Source organism: Phodopus roborovskii, unplaced genomic scaffold, assembly GCF_943737965.1.
Source record: "Phodopus roborovskii unplaced genomic scaffold, PHOROB, whole genome shotgun sequence".
In the NCBI taxonomy this organism is placed as follows: Eukaryota; Metazoa; Chordata; class Mammalia; order Rodentia; family Cricetidae; genus Phodopus; species Phodopus roborovskii.
In genome coordinates this window covers 6,991,609-7,017,783 of record NW_026126459.1, presented here as the reverse complement: position 1 = coordinate 7,017,783, position 26,175 = coordinate 6,991,609, and the positions used below count along the sequence as shown (strand labels likewise).

General features: G+C 41.5%; 1 protein-coding gene across 6 annotated transcripts in view; it reads left to right on the top strand.

The window, feature by feature from the left end:
• Tcf20 (transcription factor 20) overlaps positions 1–26,175 on the top strand; it is a 148,027-nt gene that overhangs the window by 85,715 nt on the left and 36,137 nt on the right. For all 6 annotated transcript variants that reach the window (XM_051189487.1, XM_051189488.1, XM_051189486.1 and 3 more), the window contains exon 2: positions 16,438–22,224. In XM_051189487.1, coding sequence (XP_051045444.1) covers positions 16,474–22,224 — 5,751 coding nt within the window. In that variant the 5' untranslated portion in view covers positions 16,438–16,473. The remainder of the gene's footprint in view (positions 1–16,437; positions 22,225–26,175) is intronic.

Here is a 26,175-nt window from a genome sequence, read left to right as displayed (position 1 = left end):
TTATTATAGCAGACCAACAAGTATTTACTTTGCTTGGCTGCTATAGTGGAAAAGTAGGAAAGGAAGGACAATTAGAAGACCAGGCACCACATAATGGTGTATGGACTAGGGGGAACCTTGTCACATTTAGGTGAGTAGGCAGGATCACTAAGCTGAGTTTTCTAGAGACTTCAGGAAAGAGATCAGATAGTCTTAAAAGAATGACTGCAACTTTTGGAGGAGGAACTCCCCACAAATTTCAGGAGTGCAGACATGGAGTACATTGTTTATAGATAGTCGTGGACTCGGATTGGTCAGTTAGGATAGGAAAGGAAAATGCTATTTCTTTGGCTAAACCTGTTATATACATACTTTGATATGACTGTGATGTCATTATATTACAATTCTTTCTTTTGTAGATGTGAGCTTTTTCAGGACAGGACACTGCCTTAGTTTTTTCCAAGTCCAACTGGTGTTTATTTTATGTATTATTTCAAGGTTGACTACTTGGTAATGGATAATCAATTAGGGGCTCATCCCTGGGGATGATTATTTCTTCTCCCAGCATTCCTTGATTGTTTGTAGTTCTTTTTCTAGAGGTGTAGGTAGTCTATGAGATTTCCCCTTTTCCATGTTACCGTATCTATTGGTGGTATGCCTTTTCAGGTATTGTATAGGCAGCTGTGTTGTTGAGATAGGGTGGGTGAAGGTTCCATGTTGTTTATAAGAAGCACATTCTCACAGCAGATTTCCTGGCCTTTTAGCTCTTAACACTTCTTCTATCCCAGCCCTCGTCCATGATGTTCCCTAAACCTTAGGCGTGGAAGTTATGCTGTAGATGGATTCATTGTGGCTGGGCACCCCATGAATACTTGTTCTCTGTATTTTGATCAATTGTGGTTTTCTGTAATGGTCTCATTGTTGCAAAGTTGTTTCTTTGATGGAGAGCTACTCTTACCTTTGAGGTGTATAAAGGCAAATATTTAGAATACAGTTAGTAATTTTGCAGGTTTAACCAAGTGTTAGAAATAGGTTCTTCTCTAAAAATCTAAAACCTCACTTATTCTATGTAGTTAGCTAGGTTTCAAATGATAGGCATGGTTTTCCTATTGAGTGGGCCTTCACTCCAATTAGATAGTTGTTACCACTGAAATAATGTGTGCCACTATTGTACCCTTAAAGTTATTGTGCTATGCTGATCATTGTTGTGGTTCGTAGGTTTTGCAGTAGGAAAGATCTGTTGGTTGCTTTCCTTACTTGGAAGCTAGCTGTCTTAGTTTGGGTTTCTATTGCTGTGAAAAAGAGACCATGACCATGAATAAGGAAAACATTTAATTGGGGCTGACTTACAGGTTCAGAGGTTTAGTCCATTATCATCATGGCAGGAAGCATGGCAGCATGCAGGCAGACATGGTGTTGGAGAGGTAGTTGAGAATTCTACATCCCAATCAGCAGGCAGGAGGAAGGGAGAGAGACTGGGCCTGGCTTGAGCATTTTACATCTCAATGTCCACCCCTAGTGACACACTTCCAACAAGTCCACTCCTATTCCAACAAGGCCATACCTTCTGATAGTGCCACTCCTATAAGCCTGTGTAGGGGTGGTGTGTGGGGTGGGTCATTATTCAAACCACCACAAACACACACATAGCACCTTCCTGTACTGTAAAAACTAGTCTTCAGAAAAATACTTTCAGGTTAGATCTTCTGGGTCCTGTGTCTGAAGTGCATGGTGCCTTTGTCAAAAAAGGACTTTAAGTTTCTGAATGGTTGACTAAGAGCAACAATAGTAGCCTATATTGTTTTGGAAGTCTCTTAAATTACCCTGAATGACAATTTGAAAGGTAATTTTGATGCCTGGCTTTGTTTTTGTTAGTGTTTTACCTTTTTCCTTTCCTCCCTATGTCCCTTCTGTATTGGCTTCCTTTTCCCTTCCCCATTAAAGAATCCTCTGTTCCCCCCAATTTCCCTCTTCAAACCACTTAAAGATTTTTTTTTTTTTTACTGTTTTTAATTTTATTATATGTGTGCTTTGAGAGGTCACAGCATCAGACCCTCCCTTGTAGTCAGTTGTGGCTTATGTGTTAGGAATTGAACTTGGGTCCTGTAAGAACAATGCATGCTCCTAACCACTGAGCTGTCTCTAATTTTGTATACACATCTTACTCTGAACCATCAATTCTGTTTTCTTATTTCCCTCCTTCCTTCCCTCCCTCCCTTTTTCTTTTTTCCCTTCCTTTCTTTTTCTCTTCTCCTCTCTGTCTCTGTCTCTCTCTCCCCCCTCTCTTTTTCTCTCTTTCCTTTTTTTTTTTTTTTTAAGGTATGTTTAAGATCCTCTAAATTGATTTTACAACCTACTTTAAGTGGTCTCATTTATTCCTGTGGCTTTGAATTCTCTGTGCTGTTGACTTTACCTTTACCCCATTCCCACCTTAGATCCAGTCATACCAGCTGTCTATCTGGTATTTCTCCACTCAGATGTCCAGTGGGAATCTCAAAGGTGGCATGTCAGGTGAAACATCATTCCTGTTGTAATTTCTACAGTGGTGCCCATTTTTGCAGTTTATTGTAGGAGATGGTACTGGAGTACTGCTATACAGGCTCACTGCTAGGGCTCAGATCTGATAACTAGTCAGCTATTTAATCTCTCTGCTCTATTGTCTTCATTTTAATAAAGTGAGTCTGTCAGCTGTGCCCACCTGGCATGATCGTACAGACTTGAGCTTTTACCTGTAAAGGATGTAAAGCACTAGTGTTCAGCTAGTATTGGTATGCAGTTTGTGTCCCTCACATTTACTTCTGATAAACTAGCAATTTCTGTTGGCCCTGAATTTAGAATATGTTCTTTATTTGACCACACCACTTCCATCAACACCATATTCATCTGTGCAGCCAACATCCCCTACCCAAATTACTAAAATAGCTTCTTTACAGAATCTGCTTCTGCTCTGCACCTCCCCTACTTGCTTTCCACAAAACAGTCAAGATATTTGAAAATAGAAACCAGAGTGTGTCCCCAACTCCCAGGGGACTTCTAATAGATTTCCAGTTGTGGCTCTTACTTCCTCAAGACCTTTCATCAGTCTTTGTTAAACAGTACCACACATGTGCCTGATGAGCTGGTTGACATACAGAATATGATTCTTTAGGGCTTTGGTGCCTGAGATCCTGCCCTGAGATTCCAGAACAACAATGCTTCCCCCATCCATGTACTTCACAGTTGTGGTCCACAGAGTGATGGAGTATATCATTTGTTTTATCAATGTCAGACCAGAGGGTCATTTCTGTTCTGTGCTCGAATAAACTGAGACTTAAAGTACATAATACATTGAATATTTAGTAATAGTAAGCTGCAGAACTGAGTTCAGACTGTATTTGTCTAATTCTGAGTCTATGATGCCTGGAATTATAGGGCTGGCAGAAGTGATTAGCTCACTGAAAGACAACTCTTTAAGGGTTCGAGCAGGAGACCTGGTTAGTCAGACTGAACATGGAAGGGAACTGGTATTCAAGACATGGGAGTAGCATGGACATGGCCTACAGGTCTGACACTCGAATATGAAAGACAGACCATGAGAGATGAATGTGGAAATTTTGTTGATGGCAGAAGCTAAAAAAATCTTTTGAGTTACATAAATTTTGCTATTTTAAACAATTGTGTCAAACATACTAGAAAAAAAGTCTTTAATACCTCAATACCTCAATAATACTCTCAAAGGTAGCATGTTATCACCACACTTATGAACCTAACAAATGTTACTATTGTGTCCTGAATACCTTTTTTCTTCCTTTCAAATACCAGGTCCCCTTTCATTTGAATTGCCACTGAGATTTGGCTGGATAGATCCCATTGTTAATCAACCTGTTATAATATTATAAATGAATACACACACACACACACACACACACACACACACACACAAACACGCCTGGTTCTATAGAATGATGATCGTTTCAGGACACTTGTTGGCTTCTTCTCAATCAGGTGGAAAGCATATTCTATGTTTATGGCAGAGTGAAGTGTTACCTACCTTGTATTTTGCCTAAGAAATCTAAACTCTGTTTGATAAGACACAATAGTGAGAAATCTGAAAATGGCTTGTGCTTTTATGAATTTCATGAATCTGAGCCAGAAAGATCATAAGTTAGAGATTACCTGGGCTACTTTGCAAGACCTTTTTATCAAAAAACAAACCTAAGACTGACTGGGCTGCGGGTGGCATATGCTTTTAATCCTAGCACTTGGGAGGCAGAGGCAAGTGGCTCTCTGGGAGTTTGAGGTCAGCCTGATCTACAGAGTGAGTTTCAGGATGTCCAGGGCTACATAGAGAAACCCTGTCTTGAAAAACCAAATGAACAAAACTGAGAAAGTTAGTTTGATCCTAAAGACTAAATGTTTTTGTATTTTCTATTAATTTTTTTTAAAAAGATGATGTTTAGCTTTTAAATTTACCTGCTTTTTATGGATTTTGTAAGGTGAGGTCTATCAGTTATTTTTTTCCTCCCAAAGTGGCATTTTAATTATTTTATTTATGTTAATTATACTTAAGTTTTGATATATGGTTAGGGTAAATATTTCTCACCTTTTTATAGTTTTCTATTTTTTCTTTACATACTTACTGTCTTAGGGTTTCTTTTGCTGTGAAGAGACACCATGACCACATCAACTCTTATGAAAGAAGATATTTAATTGTGGTTCACTTACAGTTCAGAGGTGTAATCTATTGTTGTCATGGTGGGAAGCAAGGCAGCATGCAGGCAGACATGATGCTGGGGAAGGGCTTTTTCTTGCTGCTACATGTTGATATGCAGGCAACAGGAAGACTGTTTTACTGGCTGTCGCCTAAACATAGGAGACCTCAAAGCTCTCCTCCATTGTGACACACTTCTCCAGCAAGGCCATACCTACTCCCAACAAAGCCACACCCACTCCTTTTGTGTGTGTGTGTGTGTGTGTGTGTGTGTGTGTGTGTCATTTTCTTTCAAACCACCACATACATTGTTTAGGTTTTTCTTTAGATGAATTTTGGAATTAATTTATTAAACTATAATGGAAGTGTGCCTCATAGGTAGTGGAAATTCCATGGCTGGAGAGGTAGTAGGAGCAGGGTGCAAAGGATGAGACAAATTCTTGGGAGATGGCTATCTTGAGCAAAAGAGGTAAAACTGTGAGTATGCATTTGTTAAAGATTATGGGTTCTAGGTTTCTTGTTGTCAAGAAAGGAACTAACAAGCATGGAAAGATGAAAGTAACTCATGTTGGGCTGGAATTGGATTAATAAGTATGGTCTTTAACATAACTACATGTGTAGAGATCATTACAAGAATGGTAACTATGCATAGCACTTTCTAGTTAGAAGTATTGACATCTTAATTTCAGTCCTAGCAGCTAAATCATCTTCCTTGAATAGAAATTGTTTTTGAAGAAGTGGGTACTTCTAGAAGTTAGAGCAGGGAAAATACCAGATGAATTTGAAGCTTCTTTTGCCAGGAAATGGGCAAGTTGTTCAAAGATCAGAAAGTGGATGAAGAAGCAATGCTTTTCCTGTTGACAAATGTAGAAGGAATGATGGCTAGAGTATCACTACTGGCAGGCATCATAGAGATGGGGATCAACCTTTTTTTTTTTTTTTTTTTTTTTTTTGGGAGACAGGTTTTTTCTGTAGCTTTTGAGCCTGTCCTGGAATTCACTCTGTAGACCAGGCTGCTCTCGAACTCACAGAGATCCGCCTGTTCTGCCTCCCAAGTGCTGGGATTAAAGGCCTCCACCACCTGGCAAGATTGGGATGCTTACAGTGAGTTGACATTTGACAAAGAACAAGTTATTGACAGACCTTTACAATTGCTCCAGCAAAGTGATTGTTTTGTTTTGAAGAAGAAAGTGTTACAACTTTGGAAGAACCTGCTAGACATTGGATTGACCAGATGGTTAACATCAGCAATGTAGCGAATAATTGCTATTGGTTCTGTTTTATGCTATGTGTTCTGTGTTGCTACCGTCTCTCCATGAGGAAATGAAGACCAGTCTGAGACTGAGGGGTGACCCCATGGAATGAAAGGACCCAGCAGGGACATATAAGTCAGCAAAAGAATGAGGGACTAATTCAGATCAATGACATTAATAGAGACATGACACATGGATGAAATGTTGGACCAGTTGGGGAAAATGTGGCCATTGCCATAACTGAGGTAGGGCCTGTGGGCTGGATTGTAATGTAGTAGTAGTGTTGGCTTCCTAATGAGGAAGCTGTGTGCTGGCTCTAAAGAAGAGTAAGTGCCTTTTTTGTCTTTTAGATTTTCCCAAAATGATCAGAAAGAGACTTGTAGCTTGGAATATATATAGAAAACTTAGCAGATGAGGTAAAGCACTGAGTTGGGTAATCTTGCTAAAAGGTGTATGTAAGCACTTAGAACTTGTGTTTGAAACTATTTCAAAGTGAAACTAATTGTTATTTTATTAAACTAATCTGTTAGTCTTGACTTCTGACACTGGCCCTTTTCATCTAGTTATGCTGTGTGTTCTTCCAGTTCATTCAGTTTTGTTTTTAACTTTTTGGTGCTTCTCAAAAAAGTTCATAGTTTTCCTTATACAGCTTTTGCCCACGTCTGTTTTGAATTAGCCTTTTCACTCTTAATTCAGAATTATATTGAAAGAATTATAGAGACACACTGCTTTTAAGTGGCAGCACTGATTGCTGTTTGTAATCCTTTTATCTATACTGTACTGTATTATTAACATTTAAATAGAACTTTTCATTACCATCCCAAAGTCTTGGGCTTCAATAGGTGACAAAACACTTGAGAGGGAGACCTAGTTAACCCAAGGTGCCACTGGTCCTACTTTCCTGTCCTCTTTCTGATAACTGTTGAGCCATCATGCTCTCCCATGCAGCTATTTGAATCGACTTTGGGATGCCCCTATGTGAAAGATAGACAGCAATGGAGCTAGGATGTGAGCTGCAGGCACACCTCCAGGAGCTTCATTCTGTATAGGTAATTGATGGGATGCTTTGTCTGGGCTCTTGGGGATTATCTCTAAAAATAGCCCTGCCCATTTGTGTATGTAATGTCTAGTGAGGAATCAGGAAGTTGAGCTGTTTTTGAGACTTATCTTTTGATTTGTGTGTGTGTTTGTTTGTTTTTGAGATAGTGTCTCTCTAGATAGCCCCAGCTGTCCTGGAACCCATTATGTAGATCAGGCTGGCCTTGAACTCACAGAAATCCATCCACCTCTGCCTCCTGAGTGCTGGGATTAAAGGCGGGGCATCATCATGCCTAGCTTTCAGACCCGTTTCTTACTAAAAAAAAAAAAAAAACAAAAACAAAAGTAAAACAAAAACAAATCTTTGGGCCAGTGATGTGCATGCATACCTGCTTGGGCACTGTAGTGTGTGTAAGGTATATAGTGTGTTGACTTTGAGTTCCAGGGGCAGGGCATGTCTGTCATCCCTGGTCATCCCCTATGCATCGGGGCTTGTGGAGTGTCTTGTGTCTCTTTCCCTTGGGCAGAGAAATACTTTGCTGTCAGCTGAGATGATGTAAAGTTGAATAATATAAATTTTATTATTTGTATGTGAGGGCATATGAATCCTGCCACTGTAGATGGTCAAAAGCTTTTCATTTATCCACATCATATTTTTTGTCCTCCATATGATGTCTAATTTCCAAATGTAATTGTAGCACAGGTATGCAAATTGTAGGCATACAATTTGCTGGTTTATATGCTATTAATCATTTTCAAGTGATAAAAGGACATAGTTTGTTGGCATTTTTTTCTTACCAGATCCCGCTGGAGCAGTCTTTTTTTTTTTTTTAATTACCCATTTATATGTTTAGAAATTTGTAAGAATGTATGCTGCTTTTGTTGTATTTGTACTGCCCTCAGCTTAATTCACCAGATGGCATACGACCTCTTAGTTTGTTATTGAGACAGGGTCTTACTATGTAGCCCTGGATGGTCTGGAGCTCCACTGTAGACCAGGTTGGCCTTTTAACTCACAGACCTATGCCTACCTGCTCTACCTCCCTGGGTGCTCAGATTAAAGGTGTGTGCCACCATGCTTGGCTCCTTAAATTGTTTTGGAAAAAAACTTGGGGTGGGCTTTTTTGATATGAAGTCTTCTGTGTAGTTCAGTCTCCTGTGTTGACCTCAGTTAGTGATGATCTTCCTTCCTCAGCGGCTGTGATTAGAGGGGAATAGCACTATACCTGGCTTTAGTTTTTAAAAATTTAAAAGCTATAGATTAGTCCCTTCTTTTGGGACCTGCATATATTTCATCATGGTTGCAGGTAAATACTTTTTCATAGCTTTTACAGTTGATATTGTGTGTATTTTTGACCCCGAAAGAGCCAATTTCTTTTTGCCTACAGCATCCTAGTAGGTTTCTTTTTCCCGAGATAACCAAAAAGCTTGTGAGTTTGACTGATTTGGTTCCTTAAGATTTCAGCAGGAGAGATGGCTCAGTGGGTAAGTGCACTTGCTGCTCTTCCAAAGGACCCAGATTCAATCCCAGGCACTCACATGACAGCTCACAACTGTCTGTAACTCCAAGATCTGACAACCTCACATAGACATATATGCAGGCAAAACACCAATGTACATAAAATAAGTAAATTTAGAAAAAAAGATGTTTTTAGAGTTCTTTTTTGGGATTCCCTTGCCAGAGAGCTACCAGTGGCATCAGCATTAATTGTACTGAGGTTCTTGTCAGTCCCCAAGGACAAGCTAGAGTCTGTGTAAACTGGACACAAAATAAGGGGGGGGGGGAATCAAATCACTAGACAGATACACATTCCTAATCTGCTTAGTTTACATGAACATAAAGCAGATGAAACAGATGCTGCTTCCAGGCTTAAGACAGAGAACTCAATATGGCAAACTTGAAGGTTCCTTTCTGTTTCTCCTGTCTTAATATAGCACCATTGTCTTGCTGCTGGTTTGGGTGTTTTTTTTTGGGGGGGGGGGCCAGAAGTGTAGACTGAATTCTGGGGTTGTTTCATATCCTGTCTTTCTGTTTATGAGACACATGATTTATTTATGTAACTTCTAAGCCTTGGTTTATAAAAGGGAATATTAGCACATTATAGATATGGTAAGGAGAGAGTATATTAGTATTTATTTAAAGTGCTTAGTAGTGTGTATAGCATGTGTTAGGCATGCAGTAAATTAGCAATAGCCATTGTTAATCCAGATCTGACCCAAGTTTTGGTCAGAATTCTCAAAAAGTAAATGTGGATTTGGGATGTTTCTTGCTTAATGTATGGTATAGTAAAAGGATCATGAGTTTTAGAATCAAAAGAATTTGAGTTAAAGCATATCAATTCCCAGCGTGTTTTAGAACAGTGTCATAATTCATCAGTGTTCTCTCCCCCGTGTCTATGTATACACATATGAAAACCGGACAGCTGGAATTTGCGTAGTATATAGTCATTATTTTAGTGTTAGTAGCACATTCCTTAGATAATACTAATATTCTTTAGTATTTAATTTAATATTCTTTAGATACAGGTTAAAAGGTAAACACACTTTACTGTTCAGTTCCATTAAATGAAGCAAACCACAAATTCTTTGCTTTAAGGATAGCTTGTAGAGAAGATCAAATTTTAGCAACTCCTGAGATTCTGGGGCCCATGTGACCTGATAGGGTAGGAAAGCATTTCTGGACCTAAGTCAGAGAGCTGAGAAGGGTGATGGCTCAAGGGCACTTCTGAACAAGATTATTGGACAGAAACAGCAGAAACCATCTGGAAGATACCATTGACCATCCGTGACTGTGGGGAATATGATATTGTTGTCAAAATAGTAAGTGGAGGAAAGCTTATTCTTTTGTTCCTATGACTGGTGCTGGAACATAGAACTTTGTGAGAATTTCTTTTCAGATCAGGAAGATGGAAGTTGCCACATCAGAACCAGAGGATAGGACAAATACAAAAGAACAGGTTTGTGATTAAGCAATGCCTTGTAAGGGGGTTGGGGGAGATGAGTTGGATAAGATGTTTAGGTGGTCAGGTAAAGAACAGCATTCATTAACTTTGCTGTTGAAAATAAATTGAGCCATGTGTGGTGGCACAAACTGATGTCTTAGTACTCGGCTGAGGCAGAAGGATTGTTGTGAATTTCAGGCTAGTCTGGGCAATGAGTGAGACCTGTTTCAAAAAGAAAGGAAGGAAGGAAAAAAAAATTATGATTTCCTAAGAATAAATACAAGTCAACTTTGTAGAAATCATTCCCACTATAAATGGCACTACCTACCATCATTACATGAGAACCCTGGCCATAATGCCTAATAGAATCCTGCAGACCTTATGTTCAGATTCATAGCCTACCTCTGGATTGCTACTCTTGAACCTTGCATGTTTTTGCAGTGTTGCTATGTACTTTGTCTGACATCTCTAAGTGTTTTGTTTTTAGTCCCTGCTGTTTACCATATTATATGAAATAGAGGTCTCTCACTCCCCAAGTGATAATAGGGTACTCTGAAATTCTGGGAATTAGAGAACTTTATCATTCAGGTTCCCGAAAGAAAACAGATGGCATATTTAAACTGGTAACTTGAGTGGCATTTAATTGTACCATTTAGACTTCATTCAGGAAAAGCAAAGCTTTGTATTCTATGAAGACTCTAGGATGAGGAATTTTGATACAAGAATTAAGGATTATAGCCAGGGCTTGGTGGCACACACCTTTGAGCCTAGCACTTAGGAGACAGAAGCAGGTCGATCTCTGTGTGGTCTAGACCAGCCTGATCTACAAAATGAGTTCTGGGATGGCCAAGACTATTACACAGAAAAATCCTGTCTTGGAAAACCAAAATAAAGGGGGGGGGGCGTGCAAAAAGAAGAATTAAGGATTAGGCTAACATGAGAAGAACTGGAATTGGGAAAGCCTGGCAGGCTGTTCATAATGACCAGGAACTGAAACATGATATTCTTGGAAGTTTGTGGAAGAACTGCCAGGAGTCCGTAACTATTGCAGTTGCCTCCAGGCAGTATCAGCCACTCTTTTTCCTGTCTTCTTAATCTCCCTTGGGCTTGTGTTTGTACATTTTAACCCTGCTGGAAAAGTCTCCACCGTAAAGTAGCACCATCACCATCCCAGCTCTAGGTCCTGATCTGCTGAGAACGTGGAAAGGGATGTGGACAGCAATACAGAAGAATAACCAAATTGGGAAAGTGATATCTTCTGGCCTGGCATTTGTGGGGAGCTGTTGTGCCTCCTGAGCTCAAGGGCAAGAAGTAGTTTGTGAGCTCAGAAAAAATGGCTAAATGTTTTGGTTGCCAGATAGCTGACAGATTCATCCCTGTTTGTAGAAAGACTTTACTAGCCTCAGTAATTGTTTAGTCAAGGCCAGAAGAATGAATCTCTTTCACTGTCTACAAACCTAGACCAGAAGTCAGAGGGTGATAGAGCCTGTCCATTGTCTCTGGTGTCCCTCCTAGGTTGTAAACTAGTTTTGGGTGAAGAGTGAGTCTGGAGGGCAGATCATATATCCTCACATGGGATCATGAGATTTAAATATAATTATTATCTTAAGGACTGACTTTTTCTTTCTTTCTTTTTTTGGCCTTTGTTTTAAAGCAAGGAACATTCTGTTATTTTAGCAATGGAAGCATTAGTTAAATGTCTTTGGAAGATGCTTGAGAGGACTTAGGGGAGAAAAGAATAGATTGGGGAGTGTAATTCTCTTAGCTGTTGACAGAAAGACAACAAAAGTTAATACTAGTTTTTAATAAAATGGTGAGGTAACCAGCTTTCCACTAGGCTGGAGTTACAGCTGGGATAGTCTGGAATGTATAGGCTCAAAGTCCTGCACCTCCCTGGTATACCTCTGCCTATCTAAAATGTGAAAAGTTAGGAATATGGAGAAAATGAGGAAAGGAAGGGGAAGAAAAGTTTGTTGGTAAATCTCTTTCAGATATGCATGAAAATTCCTCATTGACTTACTTTGGGTATTTCTTTAGTTCATATTCATGTATATATTAATGGTAGAACCATTGAGATAATTTATATTATTAGCTTGTGTTATATGCTGATGGCAGGTTGCAAATACTTCAGGTTTATATTTTGGTTTGCTGACATTTTGCCTTTCCTAATTGCTTTACTTGAAACTTCTACAAAGGATAAACTTGGAGCATATTTGGTAATCATACTTCATGTGCACCAAGAATATGTAGGTACTCTGTAGGAGATAATGGCTATCATATTTTTGCTTTTTCCTTTCAAGTCTATAAACTTTTACTGTAAGAAAAGAGGGATCATTCATGGTAAAGGAATATTCAATGCAATGCTTTGAACAAGACCACAGAGGAATTGTTTCATGTCTGTTCTCTCTGTAGAGATAGGGTTTGAAGTAACCAGGCAGCCCCAGGCCATATTGCTGATGTCTAAAGTGATCTCTTGATAGCAAATGGCATGAGTAGTTAAATATTCAAACCTTCAGAAGCTAGTTTTATTACAGAATAGTTAACTAAACAACATAGATATTATCTCTGAAGGCAACTTTTTCATACCTTCCATTAACTGCTAATTTTAATGTTTTGTTCAATTTATCCCCCTCAGCCACTTAGAACTAAGTCTAAGAACTACAAGCATGCTAGAAACAAGGGAAGTTTAGGTGTTGATGGAATTGTTCTTGACAGTCCTAAAGATTGGAGGAAGCAGAGAACCAGCTAGAACAGCATTGGAGGAGTAGCACTGAAGGGGGGTATGTGCTTTGACCTGAAAGACCCGCGGAGGGCATGGACCCTCACGCCCCGACTCAGGAAAGGCGTCCCCCCCCCCCAAATCACTCATGAGAAGGGGTCTTGATGCAAAAGCATGAGGTCTTTTATATTCCAGTGCACTGGGGTTCACAGCCATACTCCACGTGGGATAGAGGACTGGGAACCCTGGGTACAGGGTTTAGACAGCTTTTATAGGGTTACAACAAAGCCCCGCGCATCACAAACCAATCATCTCATAGCATCCAGTGTGGACCAATCAATTTGAACTATCCAAGCCCGCGCTTAGCCCAGGAAGTCTGCTTTCGTTAGGGCTTCTGGGTAGTGTGGCTCATTTCCTGTTTTCATTCACTCACAGGTGCTGTAGGTAAACCGCCCTGTCCTAAACAGTCAAGAATGATCTTTTGCCTACTCACTGCTAGAGGGCAGAGTCTAGGGAAAATTAGGCTAAATTTTTCCATCCTTACAGACCTTGTTAAAAAAAAAAAAAGTTATGCATAATGTAGTATGACAAATGTGACCTGTGGGGCTCTAATGAAGTTGATAAATTTTGTGCCTCAGTTTCATCATCTGTAAAATTAGGGTTTTGTGAGGATAGAGTTAGTTTGTGTAATTGGTGGAACAGGGTCAAATATTGTATTAAACACATAAATAGATGTTCATGGTTGCCTAGCAGACTCGGAAGAAATGGTGGCTGTTGTAGAGGCATTTGAAGGTGATGAGAAATGGTCCTGACTTTTTTTTTTTTTAATAACATTTAAAAGGATAGCTTTGAGTCATGTGACTATATGTAATCGGACTTAGTCTCATATCTAGCTGTTTTAGTTATAAAGTATTTTAGAAATGGGTCAGGAACCAGGCATGGTGGTAGCACATGCCTCCTTAATCCCTGTACTGAGGAGGCAGAGGCAGAAGGATCTTTGTGCTGAGGCAAGCCTGGTCTTTATATTGAGTTCCAGGACAGCCAGGTCTAAATAGAGAGACCCTGTCTCAAAAACAGAGCAAGTATTCATATCTTGGGGCTAGAGAGATGACTCAGCAGTTAATGTTTGTTGCTATTCCAAAAGACCTGAGTTGGGTTCTCAGTACCCATTTTAGGCAGCTCACAACTGCCTACAACTCTAGCTGGCCTCCAGGGGTACCCTCACACATATAGCATACACTTACACAGATATATACACACAATAAATCTTAAAAAAAAAAATGGGTCGATGGGTGGTGGTGGAACACATGCCTTTAATCCCAGCACTTGGGAGACAGAGGAAAGTGGTCTCTGAGATTGAGGCCAACCTGATCTACAGAGAGCTAGAATATCCAGGGTTGAGTGGGTGGGTGGGTGAGTGGGGTGGCGATGATGGGTCTAGCTTTCAGTTTAGGGTTGATGCTCATCTGCTGTGATCATGTTTACTTTTGAAGTGTTCCCTTATATTTCTCATGTGCACCCAAGTTAAGTGGATTTTTCCATAGAACTGGACCCAAAGGATTTTACAGGTAGCTTTTGAATGTCTTCCTACTCTACTTTTATATTGACAATACTTTCTCTCTATTACTTCCTTAGCACTATTCTCTGAATATGTGAGCACTATTTCTAAGACCTAGTTTTAAAAATCATTTCATTGTTCATTCAGATTTTCTGCTTTTGTTCCTTACTGTTTGAATGACATGAAGATTATAGCAAGGAACAGCAGTCTCTGCCCTTTAGGAACATTTTAGGTTGAAGGGAGAGATAAGACAGTAAACATTCCCTTGCTTTAATTTATTAGGTTATACTGCAGCTGTATTGGGAGTGAGGGAACAGAGTAGGGGAGAATGGAGGAACAAAGGTGTGAGGTAGCTGTTTTAAATGGGATGTCCAGCAGGAGGCCTTGCTAACTGGTAATGTCTGCTGGGAGACTGAAAAAAGGTGAAAAGGACAAGCCTTGTGGTTGACATGAAGGGGGTGGTGTTTGTGTGAAAGAGAGCTTGGTAAGACTAACCAAGTGTTGGGGTCCTGGCCCAGAGCAAGGAGATGGTGAATGTGATTAGTTGACTACAGGCAACTCCATTTTAATTTCCTTTAAGGGAGACTAAGAAATGAACTTCATAGACCATTGTGGGAAAGTATATTTCATAAACTTTTGTAACTTTTTTTTTTAAACAGTTTGCTTTTAAAGTCCTTTGAAGAAGTTTGACCTTATTTTACCTAGTCTTCTCTGATTCTAAGGAAACAAGCCTAAGCAAAGGCAAAAATAAAATCAATTTAGGAGGCTGGAAAGATGATTAAGAGCGCATACTGTTCTTCCATTCCCAGCACCCACTTCTGTTGACTCAATAACCACCTGTGACACTCCAGCTCTAAGGTTTTCAACATCCTCTTCTGGACTCAACAGGCCCCTGCACTCAAATGCACTTATCCATATACACATACTAAAATATTGGAAAAATCCATTTAAGTAAGAGAGTGATAATATTAGTACAGATGCAGAAGTGGCAGCTCAGTCAGATAACACGTGCACACACACATACACATTTTTGTGTATGTATTATATGAATTGTTGATCAGTTTCATATTTATTTTACATATAAGAATGTTTTGCCTATGTGTATATTTCTGCACAATGTGTGGACTTGGTACCTTCAGAGGTCAGAAAAGGTCATCAGATGCCCTGCAACAGGAGTTATAGATAATTGTGAGCCACCATGTTGGTGTTGAGAATCAAACCCAGGTTCTCTGTGCAAGAACAACAAATGTTCTCTGTAGATATGTGTACTACACGTCTGACTACACCCAAGGAGATCAGCACAGGGTATCAGATCTCCTGGAACTGGAGTTACACATGGTTATAAGTCAGTCACTAAACCCAGGTACTTTGAACCTCTGAACCATCTCTCTAGCCCTGGATATTCTTTTCAACTCGTATTTTTTGTTGTTCTCTACCACAGGAATAATAGTAATAACTGAATATTAGATGGCAAATGAAAAGCCACATGGAAAATAGAGGTACTGAAACCTCTCAAAACGCCCCCCCCAAAAAAAACAAGTTTGAAAGACTAGTAATTGCTATTATCTGGGCTATAACTAGCACTTAATACCTGGAAATTGAGGGTTGGTGGTCAAGAGTGCTACTTTGAACACAATTTTATGTCAAGAAGAGGTCAGATCTAATGTTTATATGGGTGGCTACAATATAAGGAATCCGTAGTAGTAAGGAATTGAATGTCTCAGAGAATAGTCATCATAGGCAGTTGGTAATTACAGTCAACTTGAAGTGGTATGCATTTGAATCTGAGGAACTAGCTTGGTCTTAGGATAGTTTTGTTTCTCAGTCAGTGCGTGGACAGCCCCTGAAACAACTGCCTCATCATTATTCGAGTTAGTTTAATAAATGAAAATAAAGAGATGAAAGATGAAAGTGGTTTTTGTCACCTTTCCCCACTGTAACTGAAATGTGTTTTTGTTGTTTGTAATAACATCCCAATATTTACCTCAGTTGGATATGTAAGGCTTGTTTATCTAATGAAGTTAAAAAAAAAAACTATTGAATGTGTATACCTAGGATTTTCTTTGTTGTGTTACAGACACCTTCATTCTTTAGGCATTCTATGCTTATTTGCATTATCAGAAATGGATCCAATAAGGAAAAAAGGAGATGAAATTTAAAGTACTCAGCTTTATCTGGTCATTGGGTTATTTAGGTTTGATTTTTGTTTGTACCAGGCAGATGTATGTCTCATGCTTTTCTATCTTTTCTTTTTCTAGGAGGGCTGTTGGCCTGCTGCTGTGCTGCTGAACAGTATGCAGTCCTTTCGGGAGCAAAGCAGTTACCACGGAAACCAGCAGAGCTACCCACAGGAGGTACACAGCTCATCCCGTATAGAAGAGTTCAGCCCTCGTCAGGCCCAGATGTTCCAGAATTTTGGGGGAGCAGGTGGTGGTAGTGGTGGCACTGGCAGTAACAGTAGTGCACGTCGAGGAACAGCAGCTGCTGCCACAGTGATGGCTAGTGAGACCTCTGGCCATCAAGGCTACCAGGGTTTCAGGAAAGAAGCTGGAGATTTTTACTACATGACAGGCAACAAAGACCCCGTGGCAGCAGGAACCCCACAGCCCCCTCAGCGAAGGCCTTCTGGTCCTGTGCAGAGCTATGGACCTCCCCAGGGGAGCAGCTTTGGCAATCAGTATGGGAGCGAGGGTCATGTGAGCCAATTTCAAGCACAGCACTCTGCCCTTGGTGGTGTGTCTCATTATCAGCAGGATTACACAGGGCCTTTCTCTCCTGGGAGTACTCAGTATCAGCAGCAGACCTCCAGCCAACAGCAGCAGCAGCAGCAGCAGCAACAACAACAACAGCAGCAACAGCAAGTACAGCAGTTGAGACAACAGCTTTACCAATCCCATCAGCCTCTGCCCCAAGCCACTGGACAGCCAGCTTCTGGTTCATCCCATCTACAACCAATGCAGCGGCCCTCAACTCTGCCATCTTCTGCTGGTTATCAGTTAAGAGTAGGTCAGTTTGGCCAACACTACCAGTCTTCTGCTTCCTCCTCTTCCTCCTCCTCCTTTCCTTCACCACAGCGTTTCAGTCAGTCTGGACAAAGCTATGATGGCAGTTACAGTGTAAATGCTGGATCTCAGTATGAAGGGCATAATGTGGGTTCTAATGCACAGGCTTATGGAACACAATCAAATTATAGCTATCAATCTCAGTCTATGAAGAATTTTGAACAGACTAAGATTCCACCAGGAACCCAGCAGGGGCAGCAGCAGCCACAGTCACAGCAGCAGCAGCAGCAGCCACAACCTCAGCAACAGCAGCAGCAGCCACAGTCACAGCAGCAGCAGCAGCAGCAGCAGCAACAACAACAACAACATCCCCCCCAGCATGTGATGCAGTACACTAATGCTGCCACCAAGCTGCCCTTGCAAAGCCAGGTGGGGCAGTACAACCAGCCTGAGGTTCCTGTAAGGTCTCCTATGCAGTTTCATCAGAACTTCAGTCCTATTTCTAACCCTTCTCCAGCTGCTTCTGTGGTTCAGTCTCCGAGCTGTAGCTCTACCCCTTCTCCTCTCATGCAGAGTGGTGAGAATCTCCAGTGTGGGCAAGGCAATGTGCCCATGAGTTCCAGAAACCGAATTTTACAGCTAATGCCCCAACTCAGTCCAACCCCATCAATGATGCCCAGTCCTAATTCTCATGCTGCAGGATTCAAAGGGTTTGGATTAGAAGGCGTGCCAGAAAAGCGGCTGACTGATCCTGGGTTGAGTAGTTTGAGTGCTCTGAGTACTCAAGTGGCCAATCTCCCTAATACTGTCCAGCACATGCTGCTTTCTGATGCCTTGACACCTCAGAAGAAGACTTCCAAGAGGCCCTCATCATCATCTAAGAAAGCAGATAGCTGTACAAACTCAGAAGGCTCTTCACAGCCTGAAGAACAACTAAAGTCTCCTATGACAGAGTCATTGGATGGAGGTTGCTCTAGTAGTTCAGAAGATCAAGGTGAGAGAGTGAGGCAATTGAGTGGCCAGAGCACTAGCTCTGACACCACCTACAAGTGTGGAGCTTCAGAGAAAGCTGGCTCCTCACCAACACAAGGTGCTCAGAATGAGGCCCCTAGACTCAGTACCAGTCCTGCAGCTAGGCAAGAAGCTGCCTCTCCAGGTGCTAAGGACACACCACTGTCTGAGGGTAACACAAAAATTAATGAGAAGACAATTGGGGTGATTGTCTCCCGGGAAGCCATGACCAGTAGGGTAGAAAAATCTGGGGGGCAAGATAAAGGATCCCAAGAGGAGGATCCTGCTGCCAGTCAGAGGCCACCTAGCAATAGTGGTATAAAGGAAGCCAGCCACACATCACATCCACAACCAGATCCTCCAGGAGGAGGGAGCAAAGGAAACAAGAATGGTGATAATAGTTCTAACCACAATGGAGAGGGGAACGGCCAGAGTAGCCACTCTGCAGTAGGCCCAAGTTTTACAGGCAGGACTGAGCCTAGCAAATCTCCTGGAAGTTTGCGCTACAGTTACAAGGAGAGTTTTGGGTCATCTGTACCACGAAATGTCGGTGGTTTTCCTCAGTATCCTTCAGGACAAGAAAAGGGGGATTTTGCCAGCCACGGGGAACGAAAGGGTAGAAATGAGAAGTTCCCAAGTCTCCTTCAGGAAGTGCTTCAGGGTTACCACCACCATCCTGACAGAAGGTATCCTAGAAGTGCTCAGGAACATCAAGGGATGACTAGTGGCCTGGAAGGAACTGCAAGGCCCAACATCTTAGTCAGTCAAGCCAATGAATTAGCTAGCAGGGGCATTCTGAACAAGAGCATTGGATCCCTGTTAGAAAATCCCCACTGGGGACCGTGGGAAAGGAAGTCAAGCAACACAGCTCCCGAAATGAAACAGATCAATTTGTCTGACTATCCCATTCCCAGAAAGTTTGAGATAGAACCTCCATCATCAGCCCATGAGCCTGGGGGCTCACTTTCTGAAAGGAGGTCAGTAATCTGTGATATTTCTCCACTAAGACAGATTGTCAGGGACCCAGGGGCTCACTCATTGGGACACATGGGTGCTGATGCCAGAATTGGGAGGAATGAGCGTCTTAACCCAAGTTTAAGTCAGTCAGTCATTCTTCCAGGTGGGTTGGTGTCCATGGAAACAAAACTGAAATCCCAGAGTGGGCAGATAAAAGAGGAAGACTTTGAACAGTCCAAATCTCAAGCTAGTTTCAACAAGAAATCTGGAGACCACTGCCATTCTACCAGCATCAAGCATGAATCTTATCGTGGCAATGTCAGCCCTGGAGTAGCAGCCCATGATTCCATTTCAGACTATGGCCCACAAGACAGTAGGTCCACACCAATGCGCCGGGTCCCTGGTAGAGTTGGTAGCCGGGAGACTATGAGGGGTCGGTCCTCTTCTCAATACCATGACTTTGCAGAAAAACTGAAGATGTCTCCAGGCAGGAGCAGAGGCCCAGGGGCAGACCCTCATCACATGAACCCACACATGACCTTTTCAGAGAGGGCCAACAGGAGTTCTTTACATGCTCCTTTTTCTCCCAACTCAGAAAGCCTGGCCTCTGCTTACCACACAAACACCAGGGCTCATGCTTATGGGGACCCTAATACTGGTTTGAATTCTCAGCTCCATTATAAGAGACAGATGTACCAACAGCAACAAGAGGAGTATAAAGATTGGACCAGCAGTTCTGCTCAGGGAGTGATTGCTGCTGCACAGCATAGGCAAGAAGGGCCACGGAAGAGCCCACGGCAGCAGCAGTTCCTTGACAGAGTACGGAGTCCCCTGAAAAATGACAAAGATGGTATGATGTATGGCCCACCAGTAGGGACATACCATGACCCAAGCACTCAGGAAGCTGGGCGTTGTCTCATGGGTAGTGATGGTCTGCCTGCCAAAGGCATGGAATTGAAGCACAGCTCTCAGAAGTTACAAGAGTCTTGTTGGGATCTTTCTAGGCAGACTTCTCCAGGAAAAAGCAGTGGTCCTCCAGGAATGTCTAATCAGAAACGGTATGGACCACCCCATGAGACGGATGGACATGTACTAACTGATTCTACACAGTCATCAAAACCTAGTAACGTAATGCTACGGCTACCGGGTCAAGAGGATCATTCTTCTCAAAATCCCTTAATCATGCGGAGGCGTGTCCGTTCTTTTATCTCCCCTATTCCCAGTAAAAGACAGTCACAAGATGTAAAAAACAGTAACACTGATGATAAAGGACGCCTCCACCCATCAAAAGAAGGTGCCGATAAGGCATACAATTCCTACACCCATCTTTCTCACAGTCAGGATATCAAGTCTATCCCTAAGAGAGATGCCTCCAAGGACTTTCCAAACCCAGACAATAGAAACTGTCCTGCTGTTGCCCTCACGAGTCCTGCTAAGACCAAAATACTGCCCCCACGGAAGGGACGGGGATTGAAATTGGAAGCTATAGTTCAGAAGATCACATCCCCAAATATAAGGAGGAGTGCTTCCACAAATAGTGCTGAGGCTGGGGGAGATACAGTCACACTGGATGATATACTGTCTCTGAAGAGTGGTCCTCCTGAAGGTGGGACTGTGGCTACTCAGGAGGCTGAGATGGAGAAGAGAAAAGGTGAGGTGGTATCTGACCTTGTCAGTGCAACTAACCAGGAATCAAATGTTGAGAAGCCTCTTCCAGGGCCTTCAGAAGAGTGGCATGGCAGTGGGGATGACAAAGTCAAGGCAGAGGGACATGCAGAAACAGCTCCTACTGGAAAGGAACCTTCTGGTACTATGACATCCACAGCTTCACAGAAGCCTGGGGGTAACCAAGGGAGACCAGATGGTTCCCTGAGTGGGGCAGCACTACTAAACTTTCCTGACTCTAAGAATGTAGCTCCTGTGGGCATTTTGGCCCCTGAGGCAAACCCCAAGGCTGAAGAGAAAGAGAATGAAACAGTCATGATTTCACCCAAACAAGAAAGTTTTCCCCCAAAAGGGTATTTTCCATCAGGAAAGAAAAAGGGGAGGCCCATTGGTAGTGTGAATAAGCAAAAGAAACAGCAGCAGCCACCACCTCCACCCCCTCAGCCCCCTCAGATATCAGAAGGTTCTGCAGATGGAGAGCCAAAGCCAAAAAAGCAGAGGCAAAGGAGGGAGAGAAGGAAGCCTGGGGCCCAGCCAAGGAAGCGGAAAACCAAACAAGCAGTTCCCATCGTAGAACCTCAAGAACCAGAGATCAAGCTAAAGTATGCTACCCAGCCACTAGATAAAACTGATGCCAAGAACAAGTCTTTTTTCCCTTACATCCATGTAGTAAATAAGTGTGAACTTGGAGCTATTTGCACAATCATCAATGCTGAAGAAGAAGAACAGACCAAATTGGTAAGGAGCCGGAAGGGTCAGAGATCTCTGACTCCTCCCCCCAGCAGCACAGAAAGCAAGGTGCTCCCAGCTTCATCCTTTATGCTGCAGGGGCCTGTGGTAACAGAATCTTCTATTATGGGGCACCTGGTTTGTTGTCTCTGTGGCAAGTGGGCCAGTTATCGGAACATGGGAGACCTCTTTGGACCCTTTTATCCCCAAGATTATGCAGCCACTCTTCCGAAGAATCCACCCCCTAAGAGGTCCACAGAAATGCAGAGCAAGGTCAAGGTTCGGCACAAAAGCACTTCTAATGGTTCTAAAACAGACACTGAGGAGGAGGAGGAGCAACAGCAGCAGAAGGAACAGAGGAGCCTGGCTGCTCACCCTAGGTTCAAGCGGCGCCACCGGTCAGAAGACTGTGGTGGAGGCCCTCGGTCCCTGTCCAGGGGACTCCCTTGTAAAAAAGCAGCCACTGAGGGCAGCAGTGAAAAGGCTGTTTTGGACACAAAACCCTCTGTACCTACCACTTCAGAAGGTGGCCCTGAGCTGGAGTTACAAATCCCTGAACTACCTCTTGACAGCAATGAATTTTGGGTCCATGAGGGTTGTATTCTCTGGGCCAATGGAATCTACCTGGTCTGTGGCAGGCTGTATGGCCTGCAGGAAGCGCTGGAAATCGCCAGAGAGATGGTGAGTAGGAGAAACCCCTTACTTGCTTAGGGTCTGGTTACTTCACTTTGGTTTTGTTTCTTATGACTTAGTCTTTACTCTTACGTTATCATCAGCTTTTTCCTTGACCCAAATGATAAACAGAAAAGGAAGTGTTTTGGAAAGGTATAGCTTATATTTTCATCAGTAATGTATCTATAGATTCTAAACTTATATTTTTAGCTATATAGCTTTAAAGAAACAAGGGCCCCTGTTGTACCCCTTCTCAACCTTGATTGCTGCTTGTTAGGGGGATCATTCACTTCTAGCAATGTACCTTTCATAAGCAGGTCAACTAGTTTCTGAGTAACATTTTAGTGCTATTTATTTAGTTAATTTTTATAAATCACAATTACACTATGATTACATTCCTTTTTTTCAAAAGCATTTTATTGCTTTTAGATTTTGTTTAGTTTTATTTGGTTTGGTAAAAGGTCTTACTATGTGACCCAGGCTGACTTTGAACTCAAAATCCTCTTGGTTTTCAGCCGTCTAAGTTCTCAGATTGCAGATAATGAACCACAAACCACACTTGGTGTTTTCTCTAGGTTACTAACTGCTGTTTCTTTTGTTTGTTTGTTTGTTTGTTTTGTTTTGTTTTTTGAGACAGGGTATCTCTCTGTGTAGTCCTGACTATCTTGGAAGTAGTTCTATAGTTCTGGCTGGTCTCAAACTCAGTGATCCGCTTGCTTCTGCCTCTCAAATGCTGGTATTAAAGGTGCAAACTACCATCACCTGACCTGTTTTCTTATATTAGACTTTTAGTTAGAGGAGCATCATCTGTTATTAGTTTATTTTTGAATGTGTTTTAAAAATTGGGGTGGTTTTTGTTTTTCTTTATGACATTCTCTTCCTTCCTTGTTTCTCTCTCCCCTCTCCTCTGTCCTCCCCTTAACTCCCTTTACCTCCCCTCCTCTTTTAATGTGCTTTGGTGTTTCGCCATGGGTGTTGGGTCCCCTGGAACTGGAATTATAGACAGTTGTGAGCTGCCATGTGGGTGCTGGGAAATTAATCTGGGCCCTTTGGAAGAGCAGTCAGTGCTGAGCCATCTCTCCAGCCTATTTCCTTCCTTTCTTGTTAGAGATTATTTAAAATGTCTCGTTGTTTGTGACTGTCCACTCAGGAGGAAAAGATGCTAAAAATAATTATTTAGAAGTCTCAGTTACAGTGTGAACAAAGCATTTATTGTATAGCTCTTGATATCTTTCCATTTGTTATCAATATACTATGTTTTCTCTTAGGGAATACTGTTTTAATTAAGTTGAGTTGAGTTAGGGAATTTTACTTCCTCTCTGACACTTTGAGCTAGTGTCCCATTTTCCAGCCCTGACTCACTTATACCCTGTAAGGAGTAAGGTTTTTCTGCCAGCCCGCCTGGTCCCACCACCATGCCGGCCCGAAATACACTGAGACACTGTATTTGATATAATGCTGTTAGCCAGTTACTTGTTTCTTACCTGCTAGCTCTTAATTATTAACCCATTTCTATTAATCTAAGTATTTTCCTGTGGTCTCATCTTACCAGAGAGTGCGGCTGGCATTGTTGTTCTCTCCCCGGTCTCTACATGCTGACTCCTTCTTACTACCTCCTCGAATCCTCCTTGTCTCCTAGTCCTGCCTATCTTGCTTTCTTATTGGCCAACAGTGCTTTATTCATTAACCAGTATGAGAAACATATTTACAGAATGATATTTCCCATCATCTCTTCTTTTCTGTCTAAATAAAAAGAAGGGTTTTAACCTTAGCATAGCAAAATATATCACACAACAGTTATCAAATAAGAATCACAGTTAACAATATTTAGTTCATTAACATTTAGCAAGATTTAAAGAAAATATTTTATCATTTATTTTATCTTTTTGAGTCTAAAGTCCTATATGTACCTTATCTTTAATCCTAAGGAAAACTATAATCATAACTATTTGTCTTCAACTCCCTCAAAGACCACAGAAGATAATAGTATAAAGTCTAGAAATGACAGAGACAACTCACTGCCTGGTCAGTCACCTGAAGTACTTTTGTAATCTTTCATCTTCAGCCCATAGGCCATAGTGTCTCTGGCAGACTCTTCAGCAAAGCAGGAAACTTTATAAACTGTCTTCTTGTATTGGCAGTTTGTCAGTCACTTTTCTCTGTGTCCTGCAGACTGTCTGGCAGACTCTTCCATGAAGCAGGAACTCTGTAGCAATGTCCATCTTGTCTCAGCAGTCTCTATTCTGTGGGTCCTGCATGTCCAGTTTATACAGCATGAAGTCAAACAGTCCAGACAAGAGTAATTTCTTGCCCAAATGGCTAGTCTTGCCATATTGAAAGCAAACTTTATAATGCGTTTTTTTTTCGATGTCCATCTTCCTTTCTGACACAGGTGGTGTTGCCAGGAGCATTTATGTCTCATTGTCAAGAAAAACCCTAAACCATTTTAAATGCCATATTCTGTAGGTCTTTGAAGAATGCTTATCCATCTCAAATACATATCTTGAGAAACCTAACTAACTTAACTCTAAGCTTTGACTATCATAGGTAATTATCTATAATCTGTACTACATTTTACATTACATTTCTAAATGAGCTATATAAACACAATACCTAAACAAAAGGAGAAATATACACATCACAAAATTGATCTTAAATTGTATCAATAAATGAAAATCCATTGCAACACAAAGTATTCATATCTATACCATAATCCTTTTTACCTTTAGAAAGAATTGGCTGTGATCATTAACCATTTATAACCAACCCCATTTAAATGAAAACAAACATTTATAAACAATATTTGGGAATTTGGGCATTGTTCTTTCCAGACTGCTTCCTGCTGGTAGAGTCATGGGGATCCTAAGAAGTCGTAGATATCTTGGCTGTAGTCTGCAAGGCTGGTATGTCCCAACTCTTTTGAATGTTGGATCATCTGCGACTCTGTTTTAGGGGTTCTGGCTTGCTCAAACCACATTAGTCTGGAAGGAATGCACAGCTTTTTATTTTCTATGGAAAGAAAAATAGAATCCTTTTCCCCAGTAACTTGTCCTTAGACTTAAATTTTGAAGTATTTTTAAAATATATAAATTGAATTAATCCAGCAGCATTTCCTTTAACAGTTGTTTCTTCAGCAGTCAAAAAATACAAAGACAATATAATACTGTATAGTATCCAGATTCTCTCCATTTGTAGCTTTTTTTATTACTCTGTTTTTTTTTTTTTTTTTTTAACTTTTATTTTTTGAGACAGGGTTTCACTGTGTAACTTTTATCTGTCCTGGAATTCATTCTGCAAACCAGGTTTATTTTGCAATCCACAGAGATATGCTTGCCTCTGTCTCCCGAATGCTGAGATTAAAGGCCACCATACCCAGCTCCTGTCTTTTTTTAAAAACCATTTTATTCCCTTTCTTTCTGTGAATCTGTCCTTACTGTAAATCTTTATCTTTTTCTGGCCACGAGTCTTTATCTGGTAAACAACAACATTGCTAAAATGAAAGTCATAGCTGTGTTAGCCACTGGTCTGTCCAAGATGGGGGCAGGTACTTTTACCGCCAGAACTGAGAGCTGTGCTCACTGCCTTGGTCTAGGCTGCCATCCAGCAGCATGCTGCCGGCTTGGAGATGTGGTCACTGCCATTGCCAGCTCTCGTACACACCAATAAATTGTTAGTAGTGCTTCTTTAAAACCGTGTGGTTTTTTTTGCTGCTTATGCTGAGTCAGGAAACCTCCCTTAAAGGAGCCACGCAAATGTCTGCTTGAATCTAGCAAAACAGAGTCCCATCGAGAAAAATACTGTTACCAAGAAGCCTTGCTTGTCTCTGTTTTTTTTTTTTTTTTTTTTTTTTTTTAACCCCTTTTTAAGCTTTTGTTAAATTTTAGGTGGAAGTTCTTCCACCTAAGAACCATATGTTGGGGCACCATATGTTACAAGTAGGTTTTTCCGCCCGCAGCTGGT